This window comes from Marmota marmota, unplaced genomic scaffold, assembly GCF_001458135.2.
Source record: "Marmota marmota marmota unplaced genomic scaffold, marMar, whole genome shotgun sequence".
Classification (NCBI taxonomy): domain Eukaryota; kingdom Metazoa; phylum Chordata; class Mammalia; order Rodentia; family Sciuridae; genus Marmota; species Marmota marmota.
In genome coordinates, this window is record NW_026000205.1 from 449,704 (window position 1) to 461,250 (window position 11,547).

At 53.9% G+C, this 11,547-nt stretch overlaps 2 protein-coding genes and 3 non-coding genes across 11 annotated transcripts; 4 read left to right on the plus strand and 1 right to left on the minus strand.

Annotated features, from left to right (window-relative positions):
- Positions 1-17: 17 nt before the first annotated feature.
- On the plus strand, positions 18-4,745 carry LOC107151207 (Friend virus susceptibility protein 1). 7 transcript variants are annotated; one of them, XM_015496449.2, is made up of 4 exons: positions 18-92; positions 1,287-1,330; positions 2,809-2,933; positions 3,199-4,745. In XM_015496449.2, the coding sequence occupies exon 4, from the start codon at positions 3,207-3,209 to the stop codon at positions 4,074-4,076; it is 870 nt and encodes a 289-aa protein (XP_015351935.1). In that variant the 5' UTR covers positions 18-92; positions 1,287-1,330; positions 2,809-2,933; positions 3,199-3,206; the 3' UTR covers positions 4,077-4,745. The 7 variants fall into 7 exon arrangements, with proteins under 7 accessions (XP_015351935.1, XP_015351936.1, XP_048646412.1 ...); XM_015496450.2 differs by having other exon boundaries at positions 21-92; positions 2,809-2,849; XM_048790455.1 differs by lacking the exon at positions 18-92 and adding an exon at positions 112-307.
- Positions 1,128-1,218, plus strand: LOC125612687. Its single transcript, XR_007343166.1, has one exon. It is a non-coding gene; the product is annotated as a small nucleolar RNA SNORD88 (small nucleolar RNA).
- LOC125612688 lies at positions 2,631-2,722 on the plus strand. Its single transcript, XR_007343167.1, has one exon. It is a non-coding gene; the product is annotated as a small nucleolar RNA SNORD88 (small nucleolar RNA).
- LOC125612689 lies at positions 3,005-3,095 on the plus strand. The gene has a single exon (XR_007343168.1). It is a non-coding gene; the product is annotated as a small nucleolar RNA SNORD88 (small nucleolar RNA).
- Positions 4,746-5,492: 747 nt separating the features above from the next.
- Positions 5,493-10,850, minus strand: Acp4 (acid phosphatase 4). Its single transcript, XM_015496452.2, has 10 exons — positions 9,370-10,850; positions 9,198-9,302; positions 9,042-9,128; positions 8,205-8,351; positions 7,853-7,951; positions 7,690-7,785; positions 6,799-6,931; positions 6,626-6,708; positions 6,127-6,248; positions 5,493-5,915 (listed from the first exon to the last, which is right to left on the minus strand). Exons 1-10 carry the CDS (start codon positions 9,478-9,480, stop codon positions 5,546-5,548), a joined length of 1,353 nt encoding a protein of 450 aa, XP_015351938.1. The 5' UTR covers positions 9,481-10,850; the 3' UTR covers positions 5,493-5,545.
- Between the last annotated feature and the right edge of the window lie 697 nt (positions 10,851-11,547).

Sequence of the window (11,547 nt, forward strand, 5' to 3'; positions counted from 1 at the left end):
ACTGACGCCGGGGGCCGAGCCTTGAGAGCGGCGCGTACTATAAAGCGGGACTCGCTGCGGCGCGCGCACGTTTTGCGGAGTGGGAGAAGCAGGTGAGGTGGTGCTTTTCGCTCCGCGCGCCTCTCGGTCTGTGCGGCCGGGCTCTGGGACGCACGTGTCGCGAGGTGTCCTGGGCTGCGGAGAGAGTGCCGTGTCGCGTGGACGGGGTCTCGGACTCTTTCGGGCATCATCGAGGGCGCTGCGGGTTGAGCCTGGAGGTCTAGTGCGGGGAGGGTGGAGGCGCTTAGGCGGCGATTCCTTCCACCAGGTGGGTCGGGCGCGGGGCGCCGGGGCGGGCCTTCCTTTGTCTGCAGCGCGGATGGGCTGCGCCATTTCTGTGCCCACGTCGCGGGTCTCCGCCATCTTGTCGGTTTTGCGGGCAGCTGAGAAGGGGGTGTGTGACTTGAGGGACGGAAGAGAAGAGGGTGTTGGGGTTTCTGTAAGGGCAGAGACGACATGCCGATTTATCAAGGAAGAAGTGGGTCTCCAAGTGAACTAACTGGGCTATTGCAAAGAACCAGGTAGAGCAGAAAGGAGACAAGGCCTTTGCTCACCTTCAAGAATTCTGACGGGTGGTGCAAATGTCAGAGGGTTTTGTTAACTTGAATTCTGGGCTTGAGTCCTTAAGGTCTTCTGTAACTTAGTTTTCAAGACCCTGCCTTGGAGCCCCAGCCTGGAGTGGGCTACCTGATTTTAATCTTAATGTATTTGCAAATAAAGTTTGTAATTAACCCCAAATACCTAAGTCATCTTAAATGACTCGCAGCAGATTTGTTCAAACCTGACACGGTCAAGGGGTCTGTGACCATTGTTTATGTTGTTTAGCTTTATTTTCTCCCAGAACATTTCCTTTCCTCGTGCCTCCTACTAAAGGATTTGCATCTTAGCAATGCTCATGGTTCAGGGTCATTAGTAGGTATAGCTAGTTCAGGAAAGATTGGGGTCCTCTTCGTGTTAATGAGTTTGAAGGTCCATCTCAGGACCACTACTGTGTGGAAGTATGACAGTGAGAAGTTGGGGGTCAGTTGAGTTTTGTGTTTTCCTGTCTTTGAAGGTAATGGCCTTGAGACGTGATTGCACAGGGGCCACGGTTCCCATGATGTCTAGCACTGGGCTCTGATCATTCCTGAGGACACAGTGCTCTCCAGGACCTTTGACACCTGGGGGTCTGAGGAACCCTGGTTTTGATGGTCTGGACATATGAACTATTTCTTCCACACCCTCATCAAGTCCTTCCTATGTTACAGGTCTAACTTCTAGCTGAGGGGTTACCCACCATCATCCCATCTTGGTAAGAAGCCTTGCTCCAATGCCCTGATCCATCCAGGTCTAAAATACAAGATGTCTTACATATGTGCCAGCAGTCTTACTCAGTATTACATATTAAAACCATTTTATATCCATGGGAACCCAGTCAACTACTCATACATCCAGACCCTAGTTCTGCTGTTCCTTGGCTTATAGAGGTCAGAGCAATCCCTCTCCTAAGCTTCAGTTGCTGTATTCATAAGGTGGGTGTATCTTCAGGAGCAGATGGTCTGAATCCTTTGCACAGTTGGGTGGTGCTGGTGGCATTTCCTGCTTTCCAAAGGCAAAGGGTTGAATAAGATGGGGAAGAAGAAGAGTATTTGGGTTTTAGGGAGAAGGAGTAATCAAAAAATTTTCAGACTGAACAGAGGAAATGAAACATTGACTCAGCATTATCATTGCCTCTCATATTGCAGGTTTTGTGGACTGGGTACAGTGTACCTTTAAGCAAAACAGTAGCTTACAGTCAAACATTTGGATGTGATTTGATAATTGAAGGAACCCTAAATTTACATAATAGCCATTGTAAAAATATCAGGATTTATCTTGAATGTTTTGTGTTTAAAAGCGCTACATCATAAGATAGGCATATATTTGTTATTGGGGAAAAAAAAAACAAGTGTTCTCAGTTCCAGGATTTTCTATTGCTCTTGGGGTATCAAGAGTAGGGAGGACAATGGCTGCAATGAAATAGACCTGAAAGTGTATCTCTGTGCTCTTGGAGGCTTAAGACCTTCCATAATCCAGGTTGTCCCCTGCAGAGCACTGAACAGGTGTGGATGTGGGGAAGTCCTGGAGAAAGGGAGTCAGCATGGTGCTATTTGGGCAGGGATGTTAGGTGAGCAGAGGAAAGAAACACCTTGAGAAACATGAACTCTGAGCTCTACCAGAGTCCCAGTGGAAGGTTGAGGCCCTGTTCTGGTTTTTACAGAAAAGTCCTGGTGAGGTCACTTTCCAAGTTAGAGTAACTGTTGGTGCCAGGTAAGCTGCAAGACTTGGTTAGGGAAAAAGCAGACCTGGGCTTCGGATCTGCCACTTGCCTGTAGGCTGCCCATAAGTACCTCCAGTCCAACCCTCCATGTGGAGGAGTGGCCTCAGGGTGGCTTAGGTTACTTGACTGCAGATCATCATAACAGAAGAAATATATAGGGTTAAGCTGGACAGTGAGAGGTGGGCTAGGGGAACTAGGGGCTGTCATTTTCTTGCCCAGATCTCTGAAATTAATAAGCAGTGTCCTCTCAGGACTGCAGTGACCCTAGGGTCTGAATAAGGGGGTAACACCAGGACCCCTGTGATGTCTAGCACTGGGCTCTGACCATTCTTTGAGGATAATGTGCCCCCCAGGACCTTTGACACCTGGGGGTCTGAGGGGTCCTGGCTCCTGGTAGGGGATGGATTGGGATAACAATGATTTACCTGTACCCCACGGACCTTTTTTCCCTCCCCTTCTCCTGTCTACAGGTGGCTTCTCCAGCTGTCCTGCTGCCCAGCTTTCCCTCCTGGTAAGGGCGGAGGAGCTGCCTGTTGGTAGGGAGCACAGCTCAGCATCCTGTACTTGTGAAGCAGTGGCTTCCTTAATCTCCATAGTAACCCTGTGCTGGGAGGGAAGGGAGGGCTGTGCTGAGCCTGGGTTGCTATCCTATCAGGGTTGAGCTTGGGGACCCCATGATATTCAGCACTGGGCTCTGACTGCCCCTGAAGATATAGTGCCACCCAGGACCTTAGACACCTGGGGATCTGAGGGCCCCCACTCCAGGGAGGTGCTGGGTGGGGGTGTGGCCCTTTCTACTTCACACAGCTTCTGCAGCAGTGCCCTTCCTGACCCTCTTGCTCTTCCCTGCCTTGGGGCAGCTGTGGCCATGGCTGAGAGAGTGCTGGCACCCACCCAGATGGGCCGGGGAGACCGCTACTATACATATACTGAGCTCCTGGCCATTTCTCGGCGCTTCAAGCAGAACCCCAACGAGCTTATGATCACCTGGATCCTGCGGGTGTATGACCAGGGGGGCCCAGCTCTGTCCTTGAATTCCGGGGAGCTGGCACTGCTGGGTGACCTAACCCATGATGCCATCTTCAACTACCACTGCAAGACGCTGCGGGGTGGCTGTAAGACGCTGCTCACCTGGCTACTACAGGCCTGGCGCCAGCGCTGGGAATCCTTCCTGCACTTTGAGGCCACTGAACTGCCTTTCCGTCCCTGGACCACTATGGAGGAGGGCATCCAGCTAGTGCGTGAGCTGGGCATGCTCGACTGGATCTACCGCGAGCTGCCTTCGCCACTCTCACCTCCTGAGCCCGAATATGCAGCGCCAGAGGACGTGCCTTTCACTCAGGGCCTGCAGAGACGCCTGCTTACAGCTGCGCCCTCAGAACTGCGGCTCTCACTGGTCAGCCTGCTGGTCAAGGGCATGACCGTGCTGGAGGCCGTGATGGAGATCCAGACAATTGCTGATGTAGGTTTGCTGTGGCGCCAGAGCCAGCCAGGCCGTGCCAAGCTCATGCTGGGGCCTAACCCCACACGCAAGGACCTCACCGGCTGGCTACTCAGCCATGGGGTGCCCAGGGAGAGAGTGGATAAGCAGCCCACCAAGGTCCTCCTGGAGCTGTACATCAAAGAAGCCAAGCGCAGCCGCAGCCAGCCAGTCTATGGGCTAGGAGAGGAGCAGCCGCCTCCACCTCCCTACTCTGACCAGGCCTGTGGGGAGGAGCCGCCCATACGCCATGACTAGCCCCTTCCAGTGAGTGGGGTGAGAGGCCAAACTCCAGAAGAGCTGCTTTCAGCCCAGAGTTCAGGGAGGACCTTTGCCTACACCTTTCCCATGTAACTCAAGTAGTTGTAGGTCATGTTCGGAGACCCTTAAAAAGAAAGGGGTGTGTTGTCCCTGGCTACTCCAGTTGCAGAGATGTTAAGGGAGTAGCTACAAAAACAGCCACTTGCCCAACTGGGCCTTGGAGTGGGTTGTGCCAACTTATCTTGGCCTGGCTGCAGGGTGATTGGGCACAGTAGTGGACTCACCCTCTGCCATTTGAGCCCAAAAGCACTAGGGGCCAATTGAATACCCCATAGCCTATAATACCTGGCATCTTGTTTTTACTTTTTTTAGGTTTTAGAGGCAATATTTTTACTTAATATGTTAAGCATGTATGACATTTTGGTTTTAGTGAAGGTCATTGCCTTTTCTAACTATTGTAATGCTTCCATTTTAAGGTGTGCTTTGCTGAGTGCCTCCCAGGGAGGGGCAGCCATCCCTCCAGGTGGGTCTGGTTTCTCAAATTTGTACATCTGGCCTTGGGCCAGTGTCTGAGGTAGGTTTAGGGGGATCTGAACCAGGATCACAGGTTTGGGGACAGCTGGTGGTGCTGTTTTCACAGGTACCCAATAAATGGTACGCATATCACCCTTTGTGAGCTGTGGTATTTGCTGTCCTGACATGGGCTGGGTCTGGAGTAGGGGAGATACATATGGGCTTGTCCACCTTCAGGGCCATCTCCATTGCAGTGATCTGATGGAAGTGTGAGCCTGATGTGACCAGGTGGGAACTGATCCTAGCAATAGGGATGGTCCCCCACCCCATGGGGTCTGTGAACCTGTCTGTGAACAGCCTCCCAGGGCCAGAAAGTACAAACGGGTCACAGCTGTTGCCTTCATTATTGGAGGCCCTGTGACTACTGGGCACCTTTGGTAACGACAAGCAGGTTGGCTGACCAGGGTGCTCCAGTGTGGTGGTGGTGTAACCACTGGTTCTCAACTGGTGGGAGAGGGGAGCTTCCCTCCTGGGGCCAAAGATGGCTTCCCACCTCCATTAGCATCAGAAAATAACACTTTAGGAACAGGAATGCTGACCAACCTGTAGGCAGTCGCGGACCTAACTTTTCCTGTGTGGTCCTTGCCTACCTTGCTGGCCACCCCCATCCTGGAGTGACCAGCCTTGCCTTGCTCTCCAGGGGCTGCTGCCTGAGGTGTGTGGAGCCAGGGGGCCGTACTGGAGATGGACAGACACCTGCATGTTTGTCCACATGGGAGTACAGAAGCAGCCACGCACCATGCATGTGTGTGCCACCTGCACACTGGCTTCCATGACAGGGAGCCCACCCAGCCCTTTTCCACGCACACAGACACAGTGACAAGCCAGAGCAGCGGGAGAACACGTGTTGGGATCCAGTCAGCTGAGGGGAGGTGCTACCCCAAGTTCCCAGCTCACACGGCCCCCCCTAAGGCCCACAAGCAGCCAGGTCTCCAGGCCAACAAGCCTAGCCCCAGGCTGAGCACAGCCAGCAGGGCCACAGCTCCGGCCAGCAGGGGCACTGTGGTGGCTGCAGGAAGAACTTGGGGGTTGTGAATCTCAGGTCTGGGGGACCCCCAACTACTACCCCAGGGTAGAGAGCGGTCACCTGGGGGAGTGGTAGTCTCATAGTCATGGCAGGGGGCCCCATGCACTGGCGGTCGGGCTGAAGCAGTCAGCTGGTGGAAGTGCCCTAGTGGGCAGGGGGCTGGGCACCCAGGGAGGCTCAGGGACAAGGGTAGTCTGGCAGAGTCATTGCGGTAGAAGAGGGAGATGGTGATGTTCCTGGAGGGAGAGAGGAGAGGGTGACACCTACCACTGACCCTGGCTGAAGGAAGAGCCCAGATCAGGGGAGAGCTGCTGAATGGAGAAATGCTCCTGACTCAAACCTGTCAATCTCATCCAACTGTCCCTTCCAGGCAGGTTCTTTAGCAGTGCCCTCTGCCTGTCCATCACCCCTCCAGCCCATTCCCCTGTCCAATGTCCAGTTCCTCACCCTCCATCTTCTGGGTCCCTGAGACGTTTCCGGAACTCAAAACCAAGGCAGGCAGCATAGGGTGGGGTGTGCCCGTCATAGAGGCCTAGAGCCCCTAGGAGGGCCAGCAGGGTGCTGTCGTGCTGCAGGGAGATCCAAGTTCTGAGACAGGGTTTCCCCCTGGATGGCTCTTTCCCAAACTAGTCTTGGGCATCTAGCTGCCTCCCAGATATTCCCCAGCCACTTAGAACCAGTCCACCAAGCCTGCTCCTGCCTCCTCACTGGGGGGAACAGGTAGCCACTAAATATGATCAAGTAATGGCAATATATGGTTGGACACTGGTGAAAGAGCCTGTCCTTCCACAGTGTACCTCTAGTCTGAGAGTTAAGATTCGGGGATGGTGGTATCCAAGGCAGTGGGCTGAGATTGCATTAGGACCACCAGCTTTTCCTCACCCAAACTGATGTGACCTTCATCCCTGTGCCCATGAGGCACTGCCTTCCCTTCCCAAGAACTCACAGCTGAGTACATGACCATCTTGAGGGGCAGTCCCAGGCGCTGAACCCGGGAGAAGTTGGAAAGAATGGCATCCAGCAAAATCCCTGAAGGGGCAGGAACAGTGCTTAGAACCCACCCCGAGAGGAAGGAACCTCAACCCCCCACCTTCCCTACCTCCCAGCCCCACACCTCACCCCCTGTCAGCTGGGCCTTCTCTGCTGCCCGGGGTGGGCCCACATGGGCCCCAATATCCAAAGCAGAGATCTGAGCCAGAGTTCTCAAGACGTCAGGGGAGGCCCAGGAAGGTAGGGGAAGTCCGTGAGCTCGCTGGAGAGACAGGGAGGGAAGACAGAGGGCACATCCAGAGTTGCCCCTAGTGCTCCTGGGCCCTCTGGTGCCCTACCCCATTAACTGCTGGTTCCTTCCTGCCCTTGTGGGCTGGGGGAGGGGGGAGTCATAGTGTGGGCAATAGTGAATTTTTTTTTTTTTTTGGTACTGGGAATTGAACCTTGGGGTACTCTGCCTCTGAGCTACATCCTCAGCCCCCCCCCCTTTTTTTTTTTAATTTCAAGACAGTCTCACTAAATTGCCACGCTGGCCTGAACTGACAACCCTCCTGCCTCAGCCTCCTAAGTCTGAAGTCTGAGGTTACAGGCATGGTCCACTGCCCAGCAGCAGTTGTCTCATTCTACAGTTCAGCAGCTCTTATCTGACACCTTTAGGCAGAGGCGTTTTGGGATCTAGACATTAAGGAGGGCATGGGCAGTCCTTGTAACCCCACACACGCTTCCCTCTGTGCATGGCACCGCGTCAGGTCCACTCCTGCTGCCCAAGTTTTGGTTTATGGAGCTTTTCTGATTACAGGATAGCAGAGAAAGTATTGCCAAAACAGCCTCCACCTCTGTGTGGCCCAGTGTGCCAGCTGCTCCCATAAGCCTGTTACATGGATTAGTCACTTTAATCTTTGTGGCAACCACAGAGGAGATGGGCAGCCATTCCTGGTATGCAGATGGGGAAACCCAGTAGCATGGGGCAAAGTTACGATTTGAACCACTTGGTCCAGAGGGACAGGGCAGGGGACTTACCTGGCATATGAGTGTGTCCAGAACCTTCCATGCCCTGTGCAGTGGCTCCCCAACCAGCGTCAGCCCCGTGAAGTTGCTCAGGCGAGTCAGAAAGTCCTGGGTGCACAGGCTGGGTGAGTCTAGAACCTGGCACCCTGCCCCACCAGCCCATCACCCTGCTCACCGTCCAGCCCTCCAGGGCCTCCTGGTACTCGGCGGCCTCTGTGGACTCCCGCAGCAGCTCATGGTATCGAGGACAGCTGCGCATGGGGAATCTCAGCAACTGAAGGAAACTGAGGCTCAGGACAGCAGTGGGCCCGGGGTCTCAGGCCCTGTCTCCCTCTCAGTCTCTCCCCAATCCAGATGAGTCTCATGGGAGGGGTGGCTTGCCCATGGACAGCTCAGCCCAGAGACAGGTTTACTGCTTTGAGCCATATGAGGCTTCTGGAAGCTGACGAACCCTCAGGCCTTGAGCCACCTCCATCCCTCTCCAGCTCAATTTCTTTATTCTCTCCCACCCCCATTCAGCCCCAGACCTTGTCCTCAGCAACAGGCACCGTGTGCACAGGAATTGGCCTCCAGTCCGCCTCAGGGCTCCCCGGGGCTGCCTCGGGGAACAGCCCAGCCAGGTTGGCCTGAGCGCTCTCCAGGGTCCGGTCGAAGTCTGTGCTCCGGATGTACACCTGGGGGGGGTGTGCAACAGGAAGGGGCACAGGGTCAGATGTGGTGGCAAATCAATGGCTTTAGATTCAGTTTGGTGTTGCTTGAAGGTCATGAAAACAGATTAAAGATTAGGCATTTAAGGTGGGTTCAAATGTCTGGCCTTTAAATGTGTCAGAGGTCAATGTTAGGAGCCCTCAGGTTGGAGGGCAGGTGTTGGGTAGACGAGGGTTGAAGGAGTCAGCTGGGTAGATGACAGTCAAGATCATCAGAGTCAGGGGAATGGAGGCAAGAGGTCAAACTGAGGATGGGGGGCGGGGACGTTGCCATAGTTAGGTATATTGTCCTCAGAGGGATCAGGGTCAGAAGTCAGGAGGCCTGATCCTAAATATCAGAAAAGGAAGGTTAGAATGGATGAAGGACTGAAGGCTAGAGATCAAATGCTGGAGGTCAGGAGGACAAGTTGAAAAGAATTGAGTTTAGGAGTCAGAGGTCTAGTTGGAGTCAGTGGGAGTGAAGACAAAGGTGGAGGTCAGAAAGTAAGGTCAGAGGTCAGGGGGTCAGAATGAGGTGAGATTAGAAGTCAATGTGGGTTTATTGGTGACTCTGAGGTCCATAGAATGCAGGGCAAAGGCCAGAGGTGGCACCCAAAGGGAGCACTGGAGTCAAACGTGGGAGGTCAGGGAGCCAGGTACAGGTAAACGTGCCAGTACCTCCTCCCGCCGGTACTGGGGACTCAGAAAGGACTTGTAGCGCCTCCGCAGGAAGTGGCCCAGCTCCAGCTGCTGGCGGACTCCCTCCTGGGGACAGAGCAAGGCCTCAGCACACCCTCCTCACCCAGCCACGCACCTCGCCCCCACGCTTCTCACCCTGGTCAGCTGGCCCAGGCCTCGAGGCCACAGGGCAGAAACGGCTTCCTTGTGTGGGTCTGTGGGATAGGAGGCCAGCGGAGCCCGGTCGCCATGGCGGAACACCTGGGGACAAATAGGGTCAGGGCTGGCCTGGGACAGAGGAGGGGCCAGGTGGGTGGGGGCAGCTCACCAGAGCCACGAACGCCAGGGGTCCTTCTGGCAGGGCCTGGTGCGGCAGCTGCAGCAGCAGCAGCAGGAGGGGCAGTCCAGCAGCATGGCCCTGCAACCCCAGTCCGGCCATCTCCACGCAGCCCAGACGCTGAGCTCAGCCGCCGCCGACTGCGCCGGGGCCTCGCCTGCTCATTACCCTGTGCCGCTGCCCCTGGAGCAGGCCCTGGCGCAGGCCCCGGCACGCCCCCGCAGCAGCTCCCGGTGCCTCGCCAGCCCACGCTGGATTAACCCGTGTACTCTCCACCGTTACCACCACCCATCACACAGATAGGAAACCAAGGCATGGGCAGAGTCATTGCCTGAGGGAGTCCCCCTCTCCTCTCCTCTCCTCCCTCTCCTTCCCCTACTCTGAATCTGTTCTTCCCTTCCTTGCTCCTAAATGTTGGGACTCAAGAAGCCTTCCTGGGCTTCTTGGAGATTAACTTCTTCCACCTGCAGCTGATCAAAACCAACAGGGCCCAGTAGTTGGACCCACAGGTCCAATAATTGGACAGATTGGGTTCAAATCCTGGCTTCACCATTTATATATAAACTGTGTGAGTTTGGGCAAGTCATCCCACCTCTCTGTGCCGTAATTTCACAAATTGGATCAGATGAGTTCAAATATATTCAGCACTTAGAGAAAGGGGTTTTCAAAGAGTATCTCCTAGGCAGTTTGTTGGTTGGTTTGAGTTACTGCGGGTTGATTCCAGGGTGGTTAGGCAAGCACTCAACGACGGAGCTACACCTTCAGCCCTTTTTATTTTATTTTGAGGCAGGGTCTGGGTAGTGGCCAATGCTGGCCTTGGAACTTTCCATCCTTCTGCCTCCGCCTCCCCATAGCTGGGAGACAGGCATGTCCATGCCTAGCTGTCTCCTCTTCCTATGACAAGAGTGCTTTCTTCTTATGTGATCCCCACTCTCTATCCAAATGTCCCCCAATTTCTCTCCAAATCCTTACAGTTGTTTTGTCCAGTCCAGAGCCCTGTCTGGGATCATCCTAACCTAGTCATAGGTCTTGTTAAATTTTTTCAAATATAGAAAATCTGTGAAAAAAGATCCATCACTTCATTAATAAAATATGTATAAATAAAGTAAATAATAATAAAATAAATATTTCCTCTAATATATACACAAATGCTCCTCAATTTACAATGAGCACCCATCCCAACATCGTAAGTCAGAAATGCCTTCAACACCCCTGACTCACTGAGTCCCACAGCCTGGCAGCCCCTCACAGGGTGGTGGCTGCCCAAGGTGGTGGGAGAGGATCTCCCCACCCCCTCCTGGCCCAGGAAAAGAGCAAAACTCGGGAGTTCAAGTACAGTTTTTACCCAGTGCACACGGCTTCGGCATCATCGTAAAGTTGAAAACTCACAAGTCAAACCAGGAACTGTCTGTCTATACTTTTTTTTTTTTTGTACCAGGGACTGAACTCAGGGTCATTCAACCACTGAGCCACATGCCCAGTCCTATTTTGTATTTTATTTAGAGACAGGGTCTCACTGAGTTGCTTAGTGCCTTGCTAACTTGCTGAGGCTGGCTTTGAACTCACAATCCTCCTACCTCAGCCTCCCAAACTGCTGGGATTACAGGCGTGCGCCACTGTGCCCAGCATTGTCTATACATTTTCCAGAAGCAAATCATTGTATTTACTGATGCCACACTCCCAGGTACCCAGCACAACTACTGCAGATAATGAGAGCAATCCTGCCATAAATAATGAGGAAGACGCCCTGAATAACGAGACCACGTAGTCTGGCTTTTGTGGTAGATGTAGATAGGTACAGACACACACTGCGTGCATATTAGAATCCTCAGTCCTCCAAACAACCTGGTAGAGCCTATTTTTTATATATTAAAAGCACACAAAAAGACTGTCTTAAGTGACACCTCCCCTCCCGGCACTGCCCCACGAAGGAGCCAGAGTGCACACTTCCACTCAGCCGCCGCTTCCTGCCCGCTGTCCCTGTCAGGGGCATCACTGCTGGGAGTGGGGATCAGAGGCGGAGCACGGCTTCCCCCCACCCCCACTGGGACAGCACATCGTGCACCTCAAACTGGTGTCCTTTTCTAGACACTCGGATAAGTAGCCCAAGGCACCTGAGCGGAGGTCAGTGTGGGCCCAGGGGCATCTCAGGAGGGAGTGCACAGCCTG